Source organism: Meles meles, chromosome 10, assembly GCF_922984935.1.
Source record: "Meles meles chromosome 10, mMelMel3.1 paternal haplotype, whole genome shotgun sequence".
Classification (NCBI taxonomy): domain Eukaryota; kingdom Metazoa; phylum Chordata; class Mammalia; order Carnivora; family Mustelidae; genus Meles; species Meles meles.
Window position 1 is genome coordinate 97,515,809 of NC_060075.1, and position 24,721 is coordinate 97,540,529.

The 24,721-nt window shown below is 47.7% G+C and overlaps 1 protein-coding gene across 1 annotated transcript in view; it reads left to right on the forward strand.

The window, feature by feature from the left end:
• ABCA13 (ATP binding cassette subfamily A member 13) overlaps positions 1-20,274 on the forward strand; it is a 322,891-nt gene extending 302,617 nt beyond the window's left edge. Inside the window, exons 60-63 of the mRNA XM_046020270.1 lie at positions 1,263-1,355; positions 17,655-17,760; positions 19,189-19,326; positions 20,179-20,274. Coding sequence (XP_045876226.1) covers positions 1,263-1,355; positions 17,655-17,760; positions 19,189-19,326; positions 20,179-20,274 — 433 coding nt within the window. The remainder of the gene's footprint in view (positions 1-1,262; positions 1,356-17,654; positions 17,761-19,188; positions 19,327-20,178) is intronic.
• Positions 20,275-24,721: the final 4,447 nt, after the last annotated feature.

The window sequence follows — 24,721 nt, forward strand, 5'->3', positions numbered from 1 at the left end:
AAATCTTAAAAAAAAATAAATTATTTGGGGCGCCTGGGTGGCTCAGTGAGTTAAAGCCTCTGCTTTCGGCTCAGGTCATGATCCCAGGGTCCTGGGATCGAGCCCCGCATCAGGCTCTCTGCTCAGTGGGGAGCCTGCTTCCTCCTCTCTCTCTGCCTGCCTCTCCACCTACTTGTGATCTCTGTCTGTCAAAAATAAATTTTAAAAATTTAAAAAAATAAAATAAAATAAATAAATAAATTATTTGAGCCTTAAAGCAAATGTTAATAGTTTCTGGGACTTACTTCTCTTCCTTCTGACAGTTTTTCTGCCTCTCACTAAATAACTTTGAAGATAGGCTTTGTAAATGACTGGCATTATATTATATCCTTGTCATAACTTATTTTCTGTATAATTATAATACTTTTACAAGTCACAAGCCTTTATTACATATTTTATATGAAGATAATATATAATATTACAAGCTAAATTATAGTTGCAAATTAAAATGTCATGTTATATTTTATATTATGTATAATAAAATAGAATTCATATTTGTATTTTGTATAAAATTCACTTATTACATTTTATATTTGTATGTACATATTTCATAAAATAATTTTCTTAACAGTAATTTTCGTATTATAATTCCTTTTTCTGAAATATATTCTCTGTTTTCCTTTTCTTGACTTGTCTTTTTATCGATTTAGGATTTCATTTAGGTTCCTAGTAGATCTTATTGCTTTTATTTCACATAAAACGTCCACATTTTCCGTGAAGGTCACTCATATCTCATTTATGTTTTTGTACTGTCGCTAAAAGTTTCTGTCCTTGTAGCGGTTGCTCCTCAGATATTGAAATGCTGCTAAGTCTTCGGAAAAGTGTGTCATGGGCTGTCTAAATGAAACATCCACTTAAAAAGTGCTTTGGGGGGTTCTGTAAGGTCTGTATAGAGAAAATTGTTGAATTTACAACAGTAGTTTTTTTTTTTTTTTAAGATTTTATTTATGTGAGAGAGAACGCAAGACACAGAGCATGAGCTGAGGGAGGGGGAGGGGCAGAGGGAGAAGCAGACTCCCCACTGAGCAGGGAGCCCAATGTGGAGCTCGGTCCCAGGACCCTGAGATCATGACCTGAGCGGAAAGCAGATGCTTTACCGACTGAGCCACCCAGCTGCCCCAACAACAGTAGTGTCTTTATCTACATGTTGGTTTGACCATGTGGTCCAAGCCTGGCGTCTCTAGGAAATGGCTTACTCATGGGCTTCTTGTCTTTCCCTTCAGCATGGAGGAGTGCGAGGCTCTTTGCACCAGACTTGCCATAATGGTGAAGGGCAGCTTCAGGTGCCTCGGCTCCCCCCAGCACATTAAAGACAGGTATGTTGCATGAACACTGTGTGTTGTATGTATACATGTGTGCTGTGCATCTGCTGCGTGTGTATCTCTCTTCCTGTTGAACTGTTTGCCCTAAGTCAGCAGCGTGATGCTGTCGCCGATGATGCTCTGGAGCCAGCACGGTCCAGTCCCCTTGATGCGGGCTGAGAAGGTGAGGGTGGGTGGGACACACATGGACCCAGCCATTCCCGCCACGTTCACGGCTTCCTCCGGGAGGACAGGCACTCTCTTTGTGACAGTCAAGATGGAGAGAGGAGAAAAACGTCCTTGCTGATACAGAATACGTTCCACACCACTGTCCAGCCCCGCAGCCCTCATCCAGGGTAGATCAGGGACCTGTGTCAACTGCCGCTGCTGCGCAGTGGAACACGTCTGCGCTGAGTCAGGAGGGCACACGGGGCTGTTGTGGTCGATTTTCATTTGGACTAGTAAGAACTGAAGATTTTTCCTGTGTGTCCTCATGCCTTAGATTTCTTCCCTGCTGATTGTCTTTTCATGTCTTTCTGTTGACTTTTGGGATCGTCATGATTTTGCTGTCAATCTCTACAAGCATGTTTCTGTACCAGTATTAAGGTCTTCGAAACTTCAGGGTCACCTAAACTGTTTTCATAGTTTCTGGTTTCCTTTTAACTTGCTGTTTAACTCTTGTTTATGATACAGAATAATTTAATAATATATGTTGATGAATTTTTCATTTTCATTTATCCAGTGTTTTTGAAGTTGGAATTTGCAGGCAGAGGTTTGTTAAGCAGATCTATATATTAAGTTGAAATGTGTTTATTTCACAGAGCAAATATCACGGGATGCTTGTTGTCCTGTCCTGGGGAGCGAATATCCACTTTCCAGTGGCTCGGAGCTGGGTGCTGCCTGGACAGCCGATCCCGCTCCTGCTTGCTATGTGGGGTCGGTCACTTATCAGATCAACCTGCTGGAAACTGTTCTCAATATGTACTCCGCTCACCTTTAATAAGTGTCATCAAAAGAAAAATAATATTTCACACTCCCTAACCTTTATGAATGCTTACATAAAGTTTTATAGCCCATGCCTGATTGTTAGCTGATTTATGTCTTAGCGTAGCTACCTTCCTCTCTCCAGCTTTTTGCAAGTTGGCTGGAAGAGGCAGACCTGGGAAGCACAGGGGGAACCGATCTCCTCCAGCGGGTGTGGTCTGCGTCTCACCTTCTCCTGGTTTCAGTTCTGATAATGCATCCTGCGGCTGAGGGTGGACTGTTAGTAATGTGTGAGCCCTACAGTGACCAAGCAGGAACTGGCTGGTGGAGGATTTGCCCTAACTCATTGCTAAACATAATTTGTGAAGCTGGCATTTTCTTGATGACATCTGTTTTTGTAATATGAGATGGAAGGTGAAGGGTTAATTCTGACGTGGACCCAGGAGTCCCCAGCCTCTGTGCCTGCGGAGGTCCCTGTGGCTGAGGGGCTGCATGGAGAGTGTGGGCTCCTTCCCCACTCCTCTCTGCGCATAGCCCACGGGCACGCTCTTCTGCGGTTTTAAGCAGATGTGACACGCACAGGTTGGCTTCCAGCCCTGCTGTCCCCCACACGGCACGCCGTTCTGTCCTGGTGTCTGATGGCATCTCCATGTGCTTGCTGTGACCGGGAGCGGTGGTGACCCTAGAATTTCGGTCTGTGCCCATGTTGTGCTGAGCCCCAGGGCTGTGTGTGAGGGGCCGCTGGGCACCTGCAGGGGGCCTGGTCTACTGCCCCTGTAGGCATCACACAGCCTGTCTGTCCAGCGTCCCCGGCTGGGGACGGGTCACTGCGAGGCCAGGCGAGTGTGCAGTATGTAGAGGTGGGCCTAGCTCAGGCCACATGTGATCCCCAGAGAGACTCGTGCTTTGGAGGCGGGGTGGGGGGTGGGGTGGGAGGTGGGAGGAGCTTCTGCGACAGTTGCCCTGGAGAAGCTTGAAAGTCACAGCTCAGCCCCGTAAGTCAGTGTTAATGCGCAAGTCTCAGAGCAGCCGCAAAGGTGGCCTTCACCACGGATGGGAGGGGTCAGTGCTGTCCTGGGATTTGGGCCTGAGCTCTTGGGAAAGGAGTGAGGAGACAGTGCGGATGGAGCAGGGGTGAGGGAGGCGTGCTGAGGCGACACCTCCGGACCCACGTTTGGAAGAGACTGCCCTGAGCTCAGATGATGGGTTTCCCTGTGGAGATGCAGGGTTGGGTGCACAGGGCCTGGCTTTGGCGCGGAGGCATCTGCCTCTTGGGGTAGCTGATGCCAGGTGCTGTAGGTGCCGGCTGGAGGGGACTCGCAGAGCCAAGTGAAGGGCAGGGCAGGGGCTCTCTGGGCTGGGAGACACTCGCCCCAGCCTCCCACATGCACTCGTTCCTGGAGCGCCCCTGGCCCTGACCGTCCGACTCCCGCTGCCCCCCCCCCCCCACCTGGAGGCTTCTTACTTCCACACTCCCCTCCCCTGGCTTTCAGGTGCTCAGTATTGCCCTCCTTCTGCACTCCCATTCCCAGCCACGAGCAGCTTCTCTTCTACGGCATCTAAGTGTGTTCTCCCTGCCCTGGGTCAGTCTGTGCACTTCTCCATTTTCCCAAACCTGCCTCATTGCAGCTGGACCCTGCACTCTGGGACAGCACAACCACAGTCTCCCGTTGGTCCGACACCGTTGGGGCCTCCACACTCTTTCAGAGATGCCTTGTCTGGGGAAATGCAGGAGAGCCACCCCGCAGAGGACAGTCACTGTCCTGAGATGTCTAGGCTTTCACTCCCTGGGAGGACAAACATTGCCAGGCTCTAATGCACTCCTTTACTGACCTGGTGTCCTGTTTTCTTCCTAAGTTTTGGACCTTATTAGAACTTCTTAGAGCACCCTGTGCATTATTTCTATAGCAGTACACCCTGTATCTAACTGTGCAATTTCAACATACTGCTAAAATGCTGTTTGCTCACAAGGACCAAGTCCAAGGTTAGCGACGTGGTCATCCTTTGGTATTTCCATGAAGAAGCCAATCACAGACTTCTAGTTGGATGACCTGTTGGGTTCTCCTGACTCTGGCCTGGGTTTTCCTGCTCCCAGTAGCTTCTCCAGAGCCAGCCACCTCCTGTCTCACCTTGAGGCCAGGTGGGAAGATTTATCTGACGTTGGGAGCTTCTTGGCCTGAAGGACAGGCGGGGTCCAGAGAATAGGAAGTCAGGACCTAGGCTTCTCTGGGGAAAGTGGCCTTCTCCCCATCACACATGCTGACCTCGTCCCTCTGCCTCTGCCTCCCTCCCACCACTGTGACCTCTGGCCTCTCAGACTTGAGAAGTTGTGTCCCTGCCCATGTCAGCTGCATGCCTCTTGCTGGCTGTGGGGTCCTCAAAGACCACTCAGATGCTGCCTCAGCCTCTTGCCTTCCCCAACGCCTTCACCACACCCACCCTGGATGTCTTCACTCTTCCCGGGGGGCCTCCCCTCACCTGTTAACATCCCCACACACGACAGTTTATCCTCAGTGGACTCGGAGCCTGGATGAGACCTCTGGCTTTCCCCTCTGCCCTGTTCCAGTGCTCCGGACAGCCTCCTTTAAGGCTCAGGAACCTGGGCCACATGCCCTTCTCCCCTTTCGGCCTCTTCCCTTTGCTCTCTGGCCACGGACAGTCATAGTTTCTGACATTTGCATCCATGAGCTGCAGTCCTGGATCAGCTCTCTGTGAGGTCTGGCCCCTTCTCGGAGACCACCTTTGTTTTCTTGTCTCTGCTCTCTGGTGTCTGGGCCATCCCCTTCTACGTGTCCCAGTTCTCTGGTGGTCATTCTGTCTGGTGGCCATTCAGTACATGTGATCCCTTCCGTACCGGCCAGAGCTCTGGGCACAGCTCGTCTGGCGTCCGGGGGTGATGTCAGGAGGCATGGCAGGTGCGGAGCTTAATGTGTGCCAGTTCCTGGTGCTCTGTGCACTAAGTAGTTCTCTCCTCCTCACACCCCTGTGAGCTGGCTCCCCTCTGCAAGTATAGGATATGAGTCAGAGAAACGTGGAGCGTGTTCCTGGCTGGTGGGCGGAGGAGCTGGGATTGGAACTTGGACTTCTGATTCTGCTTTGTTCTGTGGCGTGAGTTCTCGGGACAACCCCCACTGGGTAACCACAGAGAGGGGCTGTGGTGGAGCTGGGACCCCGATCTCTCCTGTGACCCAACTCTGGGCGGTGTTCCCACGCCCCCATTCTGGCCAAGGCCCTGATGCCCATTCATTTAACATGTGCTCTCTAATATCCTGAGACGACAGCTGCTTGTCCATCAGCCCTTCAGGGTGGGCTCACTAAGCGCCATTCACCCTTCTCTGCCTTTGTTTCTATTTCTGAGAAGGAAATTTGCCTCTTTATCAACTGTCTGTCATCTTCCTGTGTGACCATCCCACTATCTCCTTTCCTTTTGAGACCTTCGTCTAGGGGATTTTCTCTTCTCTCCTATCTTTGATCTTCTGTTTCAGTTATGAGCTATGTCCATCTCTTAGTAACAGAACATCAGACACGCTGATGTAAGTATATCCATTGACTGAAGTGTGTTCACTTTTTACATGTAATAAAAGTCCAGAAGTACCTGGTTTTGGCACTGGTTCAGTGGCTTAAGTCTTTACAGTCTTCTTGGTCCCAGAATGGCTGCTGAAGCTCCGCCCATCACATCCTTGTTCTAGGCAGCAAACAAGAGGGAGCAGGGAAAGGCAAGCTGTCTGTAAGCCCTACCCACCCACTCGTGCTTACGTTTTGTCAGTTGCCCGGGTTACTAGGAAGCCCAAGAAATGTAGAATTTAGCCTGGCATTTTGCCACTTAAATAAACTTTCTGCTGAGTGATAAGATAAGGGATAAGATGTTAGGGGGCTGTCTACAGTCTCTCATGCTCCTGATTAGATTCTTTCCTCAGATGGGCATAGCTCACTAGGTTGAAAAGTGTATGCTCTTATGGGAGCCATTACTGTGTGTGTGCACGCGTGGATGGATGTGTGTGTCTGTGTGTGTGTGTGTTTGTATGTACAAAGAGGAGTTGGAGCGCAGGGGAGGCCCCCAGATGGCCAGGAATGGCTAGTACCATGCTCTGGGGCACTGACACTTCGTCTCCAGGAATTGGGGATGTGTTCCCGGATTCTCTCCAGGGCGTAACTGGAGCGCAGCCTGAGATCCAGCAGGCTGTGGGCATGTTCACGACCCACCTGGAGAGAACCGGCCACATCTGCCTGTTGTTCCTGTTTGCTTTCCCCTACCCTGGGACCGAATAAAGCAGAAAGTTAGGTCTGAGTGTAAAAGAAGTCCTTCCTAGTATGGGGGAAATCAATCATGCTTCTGAAGCTTTGAGGTTGGAAGTTTGCCCGGCCGATTTCTTAGTGGGGAAGGAGGATGAGGCTATTGACATATTCAAAACAAAACCAAACCAAAGCTTTAGAAATAAAGAAAATCCTCAAGATTATGGGAACTTTTCTTTTTATTTTCTGAGACTTTATTTGAGAGGGACAGTGAGCAAGAGAGAGAGCATGAGTGGGGTGAGGTGCAGAGGGAGAAGCAGACTCCCCACTGAGCAGGGAGCCCGATGCAGGGCTTGATCCCAGGACCCTGAGATCGTGACCTGAGCTAAAGGCAGAGGCTTAACCAACTAAACCACTCAGTCACCCTGAGAACTTTTATTTTCTTGAGTCATCCAAGTTGAAAACTTCAGGAATCAAAAGTAATAAGGGAATCAATCTTGAAGGAGGCTGCCATCAATAAGGTATATAGCCGTTTTACTCAGAATGTAGAGGGTACTCCGGAAATTTTGTTTGTAGGTTTTTCTCTAAGAAATGGAAGGAGGCGTAGTGATGGTGGAGGTCTGAAGCTACCGCCATCTGACTGGCTGAAAATTAACATGTCACCTTCCATGACATGGTATGCTCAGCATGGCAGCTTTGACTTAATGCTTCTAGAAAACATTGCTACGACTATCAAAGCTTAGATTAAGATGACACCACCCAATAATAAATTGGTTTAAAAAACTAAACAGATATGCTGAGAGAAATAAGTCAAGCAGAGAGAGTCAAGTATCATATGGTCTCACTTATTTGTGGAGCATAACAAAGAACACGGTGGACATGGGGAGATGGAGAGGAGAAGGAAGTTGAGGGAAATTGGAAGGGGAGATGAACCATGAGAGACTATGGACTCTGAAAAACAACCTGAGGGTTTTGGGGGGGGGTGGGAGGTTGGGGAACCAGGTGGAGGGTAATAGGGAGGGCACGTACTGCATGGAGCACTGGGTGTGATGCCAAAACAATGAACACTGTTATGCTGAAAAAAAAATAAATTTATTTTAAAAAATTAAACAGATAATTGGATATGCTTATGTCATTGTCACAAACAGGGAGGGAAGTTTGCACACACTCCGTGTGATGATTTCTGCTGTGGCGTGCAGCTGTGGGATGATGGGCCACTGAATTCTATCCTGCATTTCACTTTGTATTCAGGCATCATCGAATTCAGCTGCTTCTGCCCACCACTGAATTAACTGTCTTTACCATAAAGGGCTCTTTTCAGAGAAAGGTGCTCGCTGGCTTTTACTCCCTCGGCATGTGTCCCCACGCTGATGCATGGCATTTGTCATTTCATTTGCTTTCATAGCATCACGTCGCAAGATTTCAATCCACATTGCTCTGATGTGGTTCCCAGGAAGGGCTTCTGGGCCACCTGATGTTCTTGTGCTGGACATCCCAGCTGGATGCCTCTGGTCTTGGAAATTCGGGTCATGACCAATGTCTTCCAGAGTGGTCACTTCACCAAAGGGGAAACTCCACTTTCCCTTTCTAATACGATCTGATAAGAACACTCAGGCAGAGAAGGTGGGGAGTAGAAGTGTTTGAGACATTGTTTCATGGGTTCAGGTTCAGGTTCACATTGTGATTCTGCTTGTGGGTGCACATGGGGTGAGTGCCGGTCTTGGGAGAGACAATGGCATGGTCTCTTCCCCACCAGATGTCAAGACCCTGGTGCTCCAGAAAAACCCGGTAGTGTTAGATGACTTCATTGAACTGTGCCCCCACTATCTTGTTCCCCAGGCTTAGGACAATTTCCATAGTGGGCTGCATTGACCTTTATGTGTGTGGGTACTGGCCCTGACCTAGTGCACTGAGAGAGAGAGACCATGCCCATTTGTAGAAGTGTAAGTCACCCCAGATATTACCTGCGCACTTGGCCATGCATTTCCCAGCTGTGAGGACCTGCTGCAGAGGGGCTGAAGAGATATAACAGGTGAGGGGTCTGCAGCTTCAAGGGTGTGGATTCATAGGGAGGGACATCACTTTCTGTGCCCCTTCCTCCCTTCGTTCTTGAATGCAGATGTGATGGTTAGAGACAAAGCAGCCATCTTAGACCATGAGGCAGCCTCCACGATGGTGGCTGGTGAGCAGAGCAGTAGGGACAGAAGGAGCCAGATGAATGACTTACCCTTTCTGAGCTGTCTGACATCAGACTTTCAGTCTGCTAATGTCCCTCCTCCTCAGGGTTTTCTGTCACTCATACATGAATCTGAACAGATGGATACACCTTGGCACATATCGCAATGTTAATTTGTTTACCATATTGTTTTCAGCCTCTTCCCAGTGAGATGGAAGGTCTCTTGGGAGGAGGCCTTTCTTTTTTTTTTTTTTTTTTAAAGATTTTATTTATTTATTTGACAGGCAGAGATCACAAGAAGGCAGAGAGGCAGGCAGAGAGAGAGAGGAGGAAGTAGGCTCCCTGCTGAGCAGAGAGCCGGATGCGGGACTCGATCCCAGGACCCTGAGATCATGACCCGAGCTGAAGGCAGAGAGTTTAACCCACTGATCCACCCAGGTGCCTGGGAGGAGGCCTTTCTGTTTGCTTATTTCTGGGTGCCTGATATTTGGGACAGTGCCTGGTCTGTGACACACGCTCAAGGTGTTTGTTGAACAAAGAGTAAGGGAACGAGTGAATGAAGGTAAAATTTCTGCACATGGCAGGCTGTCCTTTCAGGTGGGCGCAGCTAGACTTGAAAAAGGAATCTGACTATGACAGCCTTGGGTTCTGTCTAGCTGAATGAACAACCAGTACTAACAATAATAATCAACACTTTTGGTAAAGACTTTCATTCAGTTCCCACTTAACTCCAGACAGGGTGAAGCCTGCTTTTTCTAAAAACACTGCTTCACTCACGCTTGGTTTGCTGTCTTCGAGACTAGGCTCTGTCTGTACTCAGCATGTCTCCACTAGCAGGAGCCTCCAGGTGTGTGATTCGGCCTAATTGCGGCCACGGCCCTGGTAGTATTCCCTCTCACCTTCTCCGCTGGATGGCTACATTCAACACCAATGCCTGCTGGTCTGCTGACAATTAATGTGCAATCCAGAAAGCAAAAACGTGCCATTCTAGTGCTCCACCATAAACAACGGGATCACGAATTCTGATCACAAATGCAGCCTGGACTTGAGAAAACAGCCTCCCCGGGGGATGGACTCCTGTTAGGTCAGAACCATATTTTGGAATATTTCTCCAAAGAAGGCGTCCAGATGGCCGACAGACACATGAGAAAATGCTCCACATCACTCATCATCAGGGAAATGCAAATCAAAAGCACAATGAGATACCACCTCACACCTGTCAGAAGGGATGAAATCGACAGCACAGGAAACAGCAGGTGTTGGTGAGGATGTGGAGAAAGGGGACCCTCGTGCACCATTGGTGGGAACACAAGCTGGTGCGGCCACTCTGGAAAACAGTATGGAGGTTCCTCAAAAGTTATGATCTGGCAATCTCACTGCGGGGTATCTCCCCAAAGGAAATAAAATCGCTAACTTGAACATACCTGCACCCATGTTCACTGCAGCACTGTTTACAGCAGCTGAGACATGGAAGCAGGCCAGCTGTCCACTGGTGGATGAGTGGATGATGAAGAAGAGGTGGTTTGCATGCTCACATGTGCACGCACATACACACACACACACACACACACACACACACACACACACAGGAATATTACTCAGCCATAAAAAAGAACGAAATCTTTCATTTGTGACAACAGAGATGGACCATAAGAGCATTATGCTAAGTAAAATAAGTCAGACACAGTGGTGACTGGTTGGCTTAGTCGGTTCAGCATCTGTCGCTGGCTTAGGTCATGATCTCAGGGTCCTGGGGTCAAGGACTTGTCGGGCTCTCCACTTGGCGGTGAGTTTGCTTCTCCCTCTCCCTCTGTGATCTCTCTTGCTTTTGTTCTTTCTAAATAAATAAATAAAATCTTTTTTTTTTAAAGAATTAAGTCACACAGAGAAAGATAAACACTATATGGTCTCACTAATATGTGGAATCTTGAAGAAAAGGAGGAATTAAGGAAAGAAAAAGCTGTGGATACAGAAAATAAACTGGTGGTCACCAGAGGTGGGCCAGGATTTGGGAGATTTAGTTCCTTGTTCATATGATACATCTTTTTCTGTCCTTTTACTTTCAGTCTATCTGTATCTTTGAATTCCAAGTGTATCTCCCATATGTCATAGGTGGCATATTCTTGGGTCTTTTTTGGCCTCACGATCTCTGCTTTTTATTTGGATCATTTAACCCATTCACATTTAATATTATCATTGATTATGGATTATAGATAGAGTTGGATTATTGTTATGAGGCAGGTTTGCACTTTCACCTTTGTTTTCTGTAAGTCTTGTGCTGCTTTCCTTTAGTTGTTCCTCCTTTACTGCTTTTTTTTTTTTGCATGAAGTGAGTATTTCCTGATATTTTCTAACAGCATCTTAATTTCTTTTTTTTTTAAAGATTTTATTTATTTATTTGACAGACAGAGATCTCAAGTAGGCAGAGAGGCAGGCAGAGAGAGAGGGAAGCAGGCTCCCTGCTGAGCAGAGAGCCAGATGTGGGGCTCGATCCCAGGACCCTGAGATCATGACCTGAGCTGAAGGCAGAGACTTAACCCTCTGAGCCACCCAGGTGCCCGAGTGTTTAGTATTTATTAGATGGTGGATCTTCCAGTTAAGTTCTCTCTGTTTTTATTGCAAAATACTTTCATTATTGTCTTCATTTTGAAAAATAACATTTTTGGACTTAAGATTCTTGGTTGGCAATTTTTTTGGCGTGTGTGTGTGTGTGTGTGTGTGTGTGTGTGTGTGTTTTAGCAATTTAGATGCTTAACTGTTACTAAATGGTAACATTTAAATGGATTCTGGTCCCCAGTATCTCTGATGAGAAGTCAACTGTTAATCTTGTTTATGGCGTCCTACACTTCTGTGAGGCTCTGCTCATTTTTCTTGTCTCTTGTTGCGTCACATCATCTCCATCAATCTATCTTCAAGCTTACTAATTCTTCCCTTTGCAGAGTCAAACTCTTGAGCTTCTTGAGTGAATTTTTATTTCAGTTCTATTACTTAATCCATAATTTCCATGTGGGCCTTTTTCATCATTTCTGTCTCTTTGCTGCTTGTCTCTGGTCCATGGGACACTAGCATCATACCTTCTTTTGGCTTCTTTAATCATGGTTTCTTTGGGTTCTTTGGATACATTTATCATCACTACTTTGTCGTCTTTGTTAATCCAACATCTGGCTGCTTTCACAAGCAGTTCCTGTTTTACTTTCTTTCCCTGGCATATGGGTCATTCTTTCCTGTTTCCGTATATGTGTCATCATTTTTTATTGGAAACTGGGTGTTTTGAGGATGTATTGCTGCAATTCTGGACTCGGGCCTCCGCCACTGGGGCTTGCTGTGGTTTTCTGCTTGTTTCTGTGTTGAGTGACTGCTTGAATAGTTTTAGTGAACCTGTTTCCGCCCCCACTACAAGGTGAATTTTCCACTCTGCTCCTCAGTGGGCAGCCTGGGGTGTGCCCATGGTCGCCTGGAGTGTGGGTGATGGTGCCTTGGGCAGAGCTCTCTGCTTCACCTCTTGCCCACATGCCCACACTCAGCTGTTAGCATCACTGATTGTGGACCGACTGTTCTATTGGTTTCAACTATGTCTTAGGACACAAATTGGTCCACAGTCTAATCCAATCAAATAAGGGCTTTTTTTTTTTTTGACCTTATTTATTTATTTTAGAGGAAGTGGGTGATCAGGGGGAGGGGGTGAGCGGGAGAGAGAGAGAGAGAGAGAGAGAGAGAGAATCTCAAGCAGTTTCTGTGCTGAGTGTGAGTCTGACGTGGGGTTTGGTCTCACGACCTAAGATCATGACCTGAGCTGAAACCTAGAGTCAGATGTTTGACTGACGGAGCCACCCAGGCATCCCCTAGTCTTTTTGAATGCATCTTCTTTGACTTCCTATATGCCCTAATGACCATTTCCAGAGATTTTAAATGGTTGCCTTTGATAGTTATTATCGTTTTTGCTAGGGAATGGGTTTCTGGAGCTTTTCACACCATCCTGCCTGAAGTCTGGCCGTCCGTTTTCAGAAGCATCTACTTACATCCACTTCCTGCTGGTCTTACACCAACACCCAAAATGACTGTGACCTTAAAATGGGGTGTTCACGCTAATTGTTCTGAGGCTTTCGTGAACATCTGGTTTCCTAATGCCCCTGCTTCCCTCCCGCTCCTGTACCTCTTTATAGTTTAATGTACTTGCTTATAAAAGCACATTTGAGAGATTAAGTGACACTCCCTCAGGGCAAGTACCAGTGTTTGGATGAGGGTCCATCTAGGAAATCCCTGCAACAAGTTGTTTACAGAGAAACCGGGGAATTGCCTTACATACCAACATCCTCACACTGTGTCATGAGAAGCTGGCCCCCGCTGGCATGTGCTTTGTTATAGACCATCTGGGTTTTGATCTGTCATTCAAGGGATCCAGAGAAATACTAGGAAAATAGTGTTTTGATGCTTCCTCCCTGGGGTCATCCCTGCTTATGACAGACTTAGGAAGACCCGTCTGCTTTGATGCCCTTGGGGGTTCTGTCCATTCCTGGCACATTAGGTCACCCCTGTGGCCTTTGCCCCTGCAGAGTCTTACCCAAGTGCCTGCTGCCTGGTGTGGGAGCCAGGTCAGTCCCGCTGTGGCCCCTCTATCGGCCGCAGCACCCTGGCATTGTTCTCTCAAGTATTCTCTGACCGTAGTCACTTTCCTGATGTCCACGGAATGTGAAGCTGGGAGGGAGGTCGTCACAGAACTTTCCGTCCACGTAGCCCACCCGGGACCGTCAACGGCTGGCTCTCCTGCCTCTCCAGGCTGCGGACACGGGCCCGCCCTGGGGTCCAGCACGGAAGTTCCAGCCACATTTTGGCACCAGAGACTTTTGCCTGGAATCTGTCCTCCTGAGATGTCTTCTCAAAAAGGAGAGGGAGGCTGCTCCTGAGAGCCGTTCCTCTCTGCTAAGAAAAACATTCATCTTTCTGATCCTTCTGTTATTGTTTTAGAGGCTGTGCTACATGGGGTCCTGCTGGAGTCCATAGGGATTATCTGGGAATCCTCTGAAACCGAATGCAGAGAAGCATTCCCAGGGGAACCATCCCCTTCTCGGCCGTGCTCTCTGTGCAGGGGTCAGCGGGGCAGGGGTCTGGCTGTGAAGGCTCCTGTGCTAATGGTGGTGTGTTCCTCCTACCCCACGTCCCTTGCACAGCCTCAGGGCCCCTCTCCAGGCAGCGCTCATCAAACCAGGAACTCACCAACCCGGGTTAGTTTCCCTGGAGCGTTTGCTTAATTCTGTTGCTGAGCTCACGGAGACAAACCGGGAGAAACATGGCTGCCTCTGTCCCCACTGCCTTTCCAGGTGCCTGTGGCTGTGACACCAGCTGGGTGACCTCTTACAGCAGCGAGAACTCCAGTGGTGGCCACAGTATGACCTCTGATGTGGCAGGACATCGGTTTAGCTGCTAGAAACTTCCCTTACCCTTCCAGTATTTATGTCACCCCAGATGGACAGACACCCGCCCCACAGAAATTCCATTCTTTGATAATCAGCGATGGATTTATTTCCTTTAGGACAACGTGCCACTTTGTAAGATTTTCTTTCTTTCTTTTTTTTTTTTTTTGAGGATTTTATCAATTTGTTTGAGAGAGAGAAGTCACAAGGAAGGGGAACAGCGGAGGGAGAGGGAGAAGCAGGCTCCCCGCTGAGTAAGGAGCCCAATTCAGGACTTGATCCCAGGACCCTGGGACCATGAGCTGAGCCGAAGGAGGACTCTTAATGACCGAGACCCCAGGCGCCCCAATAGGATTTTCATTTTAGGGTCTTTGTTCTCTTATGGAGATTTAATGGGGCCGTGCTTGGAGCCCTGCCGAGCGATAAGACCACATGAGCTCCTTCCTGTCTGTTCCTGTTTGTTTGCAGATCGCTTATGTGGCTTTTGGAACTACAGAAAGAAAATACTAATTGGAAACTGACCACCCTGCTCACTTGAAATAATGTTGATGACTGTCTTAGAGACGCTTGCTTTTATTTCGTGTTGGGGGACTTCTGTTACTCTGTTGATCAGAATCACACAAATAACTCATTTCAACAATGAAGACATTTTCCAGATCCTTCTGCCTCAAGCAGACATTATCAGCCATTACTCAACATGGAAACCATGGTGGGGGGACTTCAGCTTGGTGGATAATGGCTCCATTTACAGTCCAACTTTCTCTTTAGAAATGAAAAAGGGAAAAAAGGGGGCGCCTGGGTGGCTCAGTGGGTTAAGCCACTGCCTTCGGCTCAGGTCATGATCTCAGGGTCCTGGGATCGAGTCCCACATCAGGCTCTCTGCTCGGCAGGGAGCCTGCTTCCTCCTCTCTCTCTGCCTGCCTCTCTGCCTGCTTGTGATCTCTCTCTGTCAAATAAATAAATAAAATCTTTAAAAAAAAAAGAAAAAGGGAAAAAGGAAGAAATGCCTATTTGTCAGGAGGGAGAAATGTATACAAGCTCTCATACCATTGTCAGCTTGACAAAAGGTATGGTTTATCTACCTAGATTCTGGAGTCTTTCTGAAATGAAGGAAGGTGTTCAGAGATCATGAAAACACACGGGAGACCGAATGAGAGAGCCAGTCTTACAGCTGGAACCTCATTGCTCACCCCACTCCCCCCCCCTCGGCTCCGAAAACAAAACGATGCGTGGTTCTTGTTTGTTGGGTAAAATGCTATCGTGCAGGAGATGAGCCCACTTGTCTCCCCCTCCTGCCAACGTGGCTCTTGCCACACGCCTTCCAACCGTCCCTTCCATTATTCCAAGAAGAAAGGAAAAAGCGATAGAAATGTATAGTACATTTTTGCTATTGGGAGAAGAGAGCAATCCTGTTGTTATGACATCAGATTCTAACAAGGGACTTAATGCACCGGTGATTCATCAAATGGGGGCTCTGCTGTGACATCCGGTGGGCGAGAGGGTTGCTCTGTACCCCTGCGTGCACAAGGGAAGGGTGTCCTGATCCCCTAGGAGCTCAGTGGGGTCTTTGCCTGGCAGAGTCAGTTTGGAAAGTGACACTCTGGCCGTAGAGGGGAGCTTCATGGACGGAGGTGTGTCAACGCGGGCCAAGCTTCTCCTTACTGTGAGGCTGTGTCTCCGGCCCACTGAGATCCTGCTTGTAAACTCAGAAGGCTGTGGAGGGTCTTTGCCAGGATGGTTTGTCCCCCAGGAGAAGCTCAGGCACCAGCTGCTGAGATACCTTCGACCCGCCCTCCTTGCAACCATTCTGATCCACACAGGCAGGGATGAGAATGTTTTCTGGACCAAACCTGACTGGGGCTGAAGTAAGAAAGGCAGCCGTGATGAAGGGACATGGTTTTGGAGTAAGGCAGTCTGCCACGTCACACCTCTGCCAGAATGAGCGGCATGACAGTGGCCAGTCTCTAGACCCCGTGGGTCTCCCAGTTCCACCTTGTATGAAGAGGCAGTGCTATCTGTCATGTTCCGTGGACACAGCATACCTGGTGAGAAGGTGGAGGTCGGAAGAAGGCCGGTGCGTGGACCGTGACACAGGACCCCGCCCTGTGCTGTGCTGGCACTCCGCTGACCAGGGTTGGGCTGTGCCGTCCTCTGTTTCCTGGCCACTGTGTCACTTGAGCATGTCACCCAGCTTCCAGGCTATCTCATTTCACTTTTGTAGAAGAGGGACCGACATCGTAGCCTCGAGGTCGTTGGGGACAGAATAGGGCATTGGTCGGTGCTCAGTGCTTCACGACGGAACCCCTGTGCCCCATGCTCGTGACTTCTGTGGATAGGATCACCTCTCGGACCCTGACGAGGTGACGTGGAAGTTTCTGGCTCAGTCGGGTGCTCACACAGCCAGCCGTCTGCCTCCCACCCTCCTCGCTCTCTCCCTGCACGCTGATGTCTGGCGCTTAAAACGCACGTGCATGTGTGTTCCCCGCTGGCATACTGCTTGTCCTTGCTTTAACACTAGTTACACAGGTGACGTTCAGTGTATGTGGACCAAACTCTATCCCGGACGGCCGCCGAATGAATGTTACAGGCACTTCCGTGGGCAGATAACACCGTTCATTTCTCTTTCCGTGATCGCCGGCTGTGTGCATGGCGGGGACATGATGGTGAGCTGCGTCAGACTGATGACCGCACTTATAGAGGAAGGACCTTTGGCTGCTTTGAAAGCTTTTAGACTGGAAAATGAACGAATCATAGTTATTAGTTCTAGGTACCTGGGGTAGATGTGTTAATGAGCAAAACTGACACAAACTTCTATCATCATGATGTATTCATGTCTTTGTTTTTATTCTCACGGGTCTTTATTAAGATACTATTATGTGCTCGGCACCAAGCTAGGCATCTGGGACAGGCGGTAGAATAACGGTTTTTGGAAGCCCCTTAAATTCTTGCAGGTGACCCTGAGATCGCTCTCTGGTGTGGCTATCACCTCACGAGTGGTCGTTTGTCCACAGCTCCACGGTGGGGGGGACTGCACCCCCAGACCAGCTTACCCTGTAGTCTCTGCTGGGTCTGGGTGCAGTGGGAGAACCGCTTTATATGATGCTCATGACTTCTGCACCCCGGTACCCTCTCCGCTGCCACACGTAATCATCACAGACATGGGAGCTGCCGTGCTTCTCGGGGTCGGTCCCTGCCCAGGTCCCGCCTCTTGAACTCAGCGCGTTGCTTTCGGTTTGCATTCAGCTTCTGTCTTCTACTGATAGAGATTGAAGCCACCATCTGCTGATTTTGTGTTTAAAGATAAATCCGTGTCTGTGTCGGTGGGTTACAGAAAACTGTGTAACTGAGCTCTAATTGACGTCTGAGTGTCGCATTTTTGAAAGTCCAGACTCTCCCATCGATTTGGAATACTTACTTTCCTTTACCATATCCCTACAGGACACGGACTCAGAATTTCCCCTCTTGAGTCTGAACAGCTGTGACCATGTTTTAATTTCTTCTGACTTCCAGGTTTGGTGATGGGTATTTAGTGAAGATTTGGCTCGGTCAGGAAACAATTCGGCACAACGTGATTTCGGACTGCTTGAAGCTCCATTTTCCAGGGATCCAGTTTAAGGTAGCACTAAAATTCTGCATTCCTTCTTTGTTTTCAGCCTGAGAAATAGGATGAGTGCGTTTGTCCTTTCACCTGTTTTAATTCTGCGCGGTTAGAAGACAGAGCCTGCTGTGTGGGCCTGTTTGCAAAGCATAGGCCACAGTTCCCCACAGAATATCATGGCCGGTGGATATCGCTCGGCCGCTGTGAGGGACACCACGCCTGTCTGACTGCTTTGTCGGGTGTCCCCAAGTGGACCGTGGTTACATACCCCACGACCCGTGGGCACAACCCCCTTGCATGGCTTGTTTTGTTCAGGAAGAAAGATTGCAGAAGGTAATGCCTTCCAGGTGTTGGCTATTGGGGTTCTAGACTTGCTGATTTCAGAATTATTTTACAAGGAGTGCCCTGCGCTTGGGTCCCTAATCCTCTACTAGATGCAAAGTGCGATGCCTGGACCAGCAGTCTCCATCCCCTAGGAGCTGCTTCGACCTACAGGATCTTAGGCCCCAACCTCCTGAATCCAAACCTGCCTTTAAAAAGGGGACCAGGCGACACTTACGCATGTTAACATTTTAGAAACACCACGTACCCACAGGATCTTAAGTAACTATGCGATTCTAGTGGATCATACCCAGGGTCTTACCTATAAAGTAGCTATCACCTGTGTATTCCAACAAGAGCCACGGAGTAAAATAGAAGGGAGTTGAGGGAAATCAGAAGGGGAGGTGAACCATGAGAGACTATGGATTCTGAAAAACAATTTGAGGGTTTTGAAGGGGCGGGGGTTGGGGGGTTGGGGGAGCCTGGTGGTGGGTAATAGGGAGGGCACGTATTGCATGGAGCACTGGGTGTGGTGCCTAAACAAGGAAATCTGTTACACTGAAAAGAAATTAAATTAAAAAAAATTTTTTAAAAATTCCCCTGGTAAGAAGCATGCTGTACGAGGCCAGGCGTTCATGCTCAGGGTCTCTTCCAGACTTCCGGTAACACCCCTGCTGTGAGTCCCCTTGCACCTATGAAAACAAGGGTCGGAAGATTTCCTCTCTTACCAAGAGCTGCTCACTAGCTCACGGTGAGGGCAGCAGGGAGCTCTGCTCAAAGCCCCGGTGAAGGTCAGGTGCCGCCATGCCTCCACCACAAATTCCTTCTTCTTTTTCAGTAGGGCGAGGCACCTTCTTACCCCCAGGGAGGGCTTCCGCATGCTGTGGCGGGGTAGGGGGGTGTACGGGGGTGACAGAACCACACAGGCACAAGGAGGACCCCGAGCCAGCTCTGCTGCCTCCGCACGTGCGCACAGGAGACCCTCAGACCCCGCCCACCCTCCCGCTGCCATGGAGAGGTGTGGTTTGATGAAATGTTAATTTATTTATCACTTAAGTACAGTGTGGCCAATCGTAATGATTGCTCATCATGTGATACGATTTACAATTTGTTTTTGGCTTTTAGGGGCAGCGCCTGAATTTGTTGGAATACCATGTGCCGAAGCAATGGGAATGCTTAGCAGACCTGTTCCGCGTTCTAGAGAACAGCAAGACCGTGCTGCGTATCAAGCACTACTCCATCAACCCAGCCACTTTGGAACAGGTATGGTACTGGGAACGCTGCGGCCGTCTGCATTTCGGTGTGGGCTCGAGGCCTCCCCCAGCCAATCTCAAAATGAGCCAGGTGACTTCTTGGGGTTGTCTTTTCCTTAAATTAATCACTGGCTTTACTGAATAAGACAGTGAGAGTCAGGGATGCCTGGGTGGCTCAGTGGGTTAAGCCTCAGCCTTCAGCTCAGGTCATGATCTCAGGGTGCTGGGATGAGCCCGCCGGGCTCTCTGCTTGGCAGGGAGCCTGCTTCCTCCTCTCTCTCTCTCTCTGCCTGCCTCTCTGCCTACTTGTGATCTCTCTCTGCCAAATAAATAAATAAAATCTTTAAAAAAAAAGAAGACAGTGAGAGTCAGGAGGTCTGTTTCCTGTCTGCTGTCCGCTCAAGGTATGTAGTCGGTAGGGCTCCCATTTGTCCACACTTACACTGGGCATTCACTGGGCAAGCCATGCCCCATTAACCTTCCCTTCTTCATTTGGCCCACCCCCCAAAACGTCTAAGGACATGCACCATAGCTGAGCCATTGCTGACTTTGGGAAGCAAAGTGAACTGAGTGCCAGAAGGTAGAATTAAATGCCATCTTCATCCTTAAGCCATATGCTCAAGGCATCCCGATTTCCATGTGGCTTAGTGACCATCCCCACATGGAGCTGTGTCCTCAAAGGATTTTCCTGTTTATGGAGTTTCCAAGTGGGTGGTATGAATGAAAGCTTTGTGGGTTTTTTGTTTTTTTTTTTTTGGAAAAGTCGGGCAGCACTTGGAGGAGATGTCCCTTTGTATAACAGTTGAGAAGAGAAGGTCTGGTGTCCTCACAGGTTCACAATGATTTTCATCATTTCTTTCAGGTATTTATTAATTTTGCTACTGAGCTACCGAAATCTTCACCATCTAGCACGGCTGCCCACACTGGCTCTTACCAGCCCCCTCACCTGCCTATCTAAGGACCGGAGGGGACGTTTCTAAGAGGAATATACCTTGTCTTTTATTCCAATTCATCCTCAAGGACCCACTCATCTCAGAGGAGCTGGGAGTCAGGCTCCATATGATCAGACCCCTTCTCTCTTCCTTTCCTCTTTGAAGCTGTTGGTTAATTCATAACCCGCCGACTGGAAGATTGTTTCTGTAGACTTTTGGGAAGTTCCTCCCACCTGGCTAATCCCTCTGACAACAAGGGTGGGGGGGGGACAGATCCTTCGTAACACGGGTGCAAGTGAACCCCGAGTCCAACCTGAGATATTTGGAGCTGTCAAAGGCTGGCCATTCCCAAACATTCCACTGTACTTTTAAGGAAACGGAGGCAGCCAAGGCTAGTAACCTTCCTAACTGGTTTATTTAGGAAATAGTACCACACACTGTTTTCTGTTTCTGTCCTCTTTCATCACTAGACAAGAGATCAAGGGTTTAAACACATTTTTTGTAATACTGGATATTATATGGGAAGACATATGAAAATTGCCACTTCTTTCACACAAAAGATGTTTCTTTAAAAAAAGTTTGAATTCAGAGCTTTTTAGCAAACACTTTAGCAAAATTAAGTCAGTTGAACTGGGTCTTCTATGTCGTGTATAAAAGTTATGCCAGATTTTCATAGATTTGAAATATAGGCGGGGATGGAAAGGAAAAGAATGTGGATGTGTTTTGTTTTGTCTTCATTTCTCAGTTTCCTTAATGCCTTCTGGTATTCTGAGGCACATTCTAGTTTCCAAACCAATGATGTATGACGACTAACATCATAATTAAAAAAAAAAGAACAATGATGTAAACTATCCAGTTACTTCAGATCGTACCTACAAAATGAGTACCATATGTAGTAAAGAGACATTAATTTTAAATGCTTTAAAAGGTTCTCACAATTCTGCCATTCTCAGAGTGACTTTGCTAGCATTTTTAGAGAGAAAGTGCCATGATGTGGCACTTGACATTGGCCGTAGACACTTCAGATTCTGCATCTGAGAGCGAAATGTATCAAGTCCTTTTGACCACCACTGGAAACAGTTTCTAGCCGGACATTTCTGAGCCACAAGGTACTTCTCAACCTTGTCTGAACAACGTTTTTCTCAAATCGCCATGGAGGGCTGCGTTAATTTCATTTTAAAATTTGACCTTATCCTGTTAAATTTTTGAGTAGCTTGTGGCCAAAGGGAGCCACTTTCCCAGCACACTACTTTACTAATGCAGGATTTCACCAAAATCTGTCTTTCCTGATATCATTCGATACTGGAGATCTCTTTAACTTGTCAGGATTCAGCCAATCACAGAGACTTTTGCTGAATGATTTTGATCCACGTGAATCCCATGAATTATACTTTCTTAAAGTTTAGTGTTTAGGATTTCTTACGGTTTAGGGTTTCTTATGGTTTAGGGTTTAGGATCCCTCCCCTCCACCCAGTTCTAACAGTCTCGCTGTCAAAATGGAAGATGTACTCCTTCGTGATGATTGTTGTCGAATCCATCCATAAAAATCTGTGACCTAGGAACGTGTTTTCACTGTGGTGAATAAATGAGATGTGCTTTGATTGAACCTGATTCTTGGAATAAACTTGTGTATTTTCAGGCATCATTAGGGATCCCGTTTAACCGAGCTAGGGAGGCAGTATACCTATTCAAGATCTTTTAAAGCCTGAAAAGGTTATAATTTGATTGAGCTTCCAACTGTGATGTTTTGCTTGTAGGGATTCTTTCCCACCCTTTGAGCCCCTGTAGTTGTGCTTCCAGGTAAGCCTCTGAAGAATAAACGGGAAGAAAAAAGAAACTCAGTATGTGAAAGCGCCATACCCCAGAAGACTGGACAGGAAAGGTCAAATCTTATGTTAGTGTTGAAAATGTCATTGCATTTTTAAGTCATGCAGATGTTTTATGCCTGTGGAGTTAAACATTTGTCTTAAGACCTTTGGGCTTATGGCCACACAACGGAGACTTTTAAACAAACGGCTTTCTTTTGAAAGCACTCTGAGTCGAGTCCTTCATAAGGCCGAGATCACCGTGATTATTCCCGTCCCGGGAACCCAGCTTTATTATAGGGTTTATCTGTACCTGGATATTTAAACAGAGGATGCATGAAAGCCCTCACGCAAAAGCAGGACTGGGGAAAGCAAACAAGAAGTGTATTTTTAGAACAGTACACAGTGGGGGACTTAAGGTCGTAGTTGGCGTGGTTCAGTGAATGTTCAATGTTGAACCGAGAAACAGCCCAACACAACCTCTCCATACCCTTTCACGGAATATACCCCCTCCACACCCTCCGTTGCTGTTTGGTGTTCATGAGTGTGATGTGAATGCTTAAGCTTAATCACAGATTTCCACCCCCGCCCCCAAAATGTGCGATATAGACATTTAAAATATTCAGACTGGTTTGGGCATGTTATCATCTTTGACTTTGCTGTGGTATGTTGGAATAGTTCAGGTCTGTGATGATTTTGGTGTGGTACGCTGATGGCCTTACCACCCAGTTCCGCATCCTCAAGTAATGCCCTCACACGCACACATGTTCATCCTTTTCATCCATACTGTTGAGCCCATTTTGTGTACATAAGTAGACAGTTGGTACGGTAAACATGAGGGTGGGAAGTATCCCCAGTCTGTGTCCTTTAGAAGCATGCAGGCAGACGGGGAAGGCAAGGTGGGATCTGCAGGCAACAAGCCCTGCTTTCTCAGGGGCCATGCAATCGTTCCTCCTAACTCAGGGTGCAGCAACCAGCTTCATAGAATAGGTACCGCCTGGGTGGACCGTCAGAGAGGGCAAAGTGTGAACAAAGGGTGTATCAGAGCAAATCAACAGTTCTCGATGGGCAATGGATATTTTCCTGCTATTCTGATAGAAGCTGGTACAGTGGCTCCACAGACATCAAAAACCCAGCTCTGCCATCTTGAGAATTCCCCTTATATGCCAAAGTGCCTGCCGGAGCACCAGCTCTCACAATATTCAAAACAGAAAACAATCTGAATTAAGGGGGGAAGAAAGCACACCATTTAGACGTCTCCTGGGGGCTCCTGGGTGGCTCAGGGGGTTAAGCCTCTGCCTTTGGCTCAGGTCATGATCTTGGGGTCCTGGGATGGAGCCCTGCATTGGGCGGTCTGCTCAACTGGGAGCCCACTTCCCCCTCTCTCTCTGCCTGCCTCTCTGCCTACTTGTGATCTCTGTCTGTCAAATAAATAAATAAATAAATAATAAATAAATAATGTGGTGGCCTACTCCACATACTCAGGTGTATAGGACATTGTCATACAGTTTTGGTTGAGTCCCAAACGTGAAATGAGAGCTCCGATTCTATGTAAGAACAAAATGGGTGCTGGGTAGACAGCCAGCAATCTCTACTGTAGGAACACAGACCGAGTGGTGTGCCATTTGCATGAGAATGGAATAAAGTCAATTTGGGGGCATGTTGAGTAAACCAACTAATGGCACATGAGGACTATCTTTGGTCAGTCCATGTTCTGAAGATTTCTGTTTTCAGAGTTAAAGTAGCATGTTAAGATCTAGGGGTTGATGCCATCTGTATTTATAAAGATATTGTCAAGTAGAACGCAGTAGCTAAGGGGGAGAAAGAAGCTTATCGGTATTTTCCATTTGGACTTAATAAATAGCCCTGTCACTTACTCACAGTGGGAATTCCTATAAGAGTTTTAATAGATAATTTCCCCCTTTGCTGGAAAGGGTTTCAAATCGCCCAAAGAAGTCAGAAGCCTTTTTTCTTACTTACTTGCTTTCCCTTGTCATTGCAGAAGAAACATTTCACCGCCTTATCCGTGAATCCATCACATTTGTCCTTGCATGTGAGTGTTTTAAGGAAAAGTGGGGTTCCTCGAGTGAATGAATGAGACTAAGCAAGATTCATCGCTTAAAGGATACATCTAGGAATATTTTCCTTTTAGACAGAGGGGAATGTTGTGAACACTGTGTTGGGCGTGGCATTTACATCTCATTCTTGCAGCTTGTCTTGTGAATTTCACCTATTACCAAATTGTGGTGGTGTTACCTGGTTTGTGGTTTTGTCCTCGAGAAACTGGGAATGAGACTTCAGATCAACCTTCACGATACGTCCTGGTGGTGATGGGTCCTTGGGTACGGTGCTTGTCCCTCGCACACTGGGGCATGTTCTGCCCAAATGTAGTCTTGAGAAGACTTCTTTTGCCCCAGCATGAATTTAATTGAATTAGGATCTCAGACGAGGGCAAGGCAGTCATCCAGGTGAAGTCCTCTGGCTGGGCATCAGGAGATCTGGCTTGATTTCCAGCCTCGAGTGGCATCTTTTCCACTGAAACCTTGAATTTCTATTTTCTTCACTTTTATGATTAGGATGAGATCTCTGAACAGCCTAGTGAAGTCAGCAAGCCTTCACAGGCAGTGCATGAATATACACCATCAGCAAAGAGAACGGAGCAGATCTA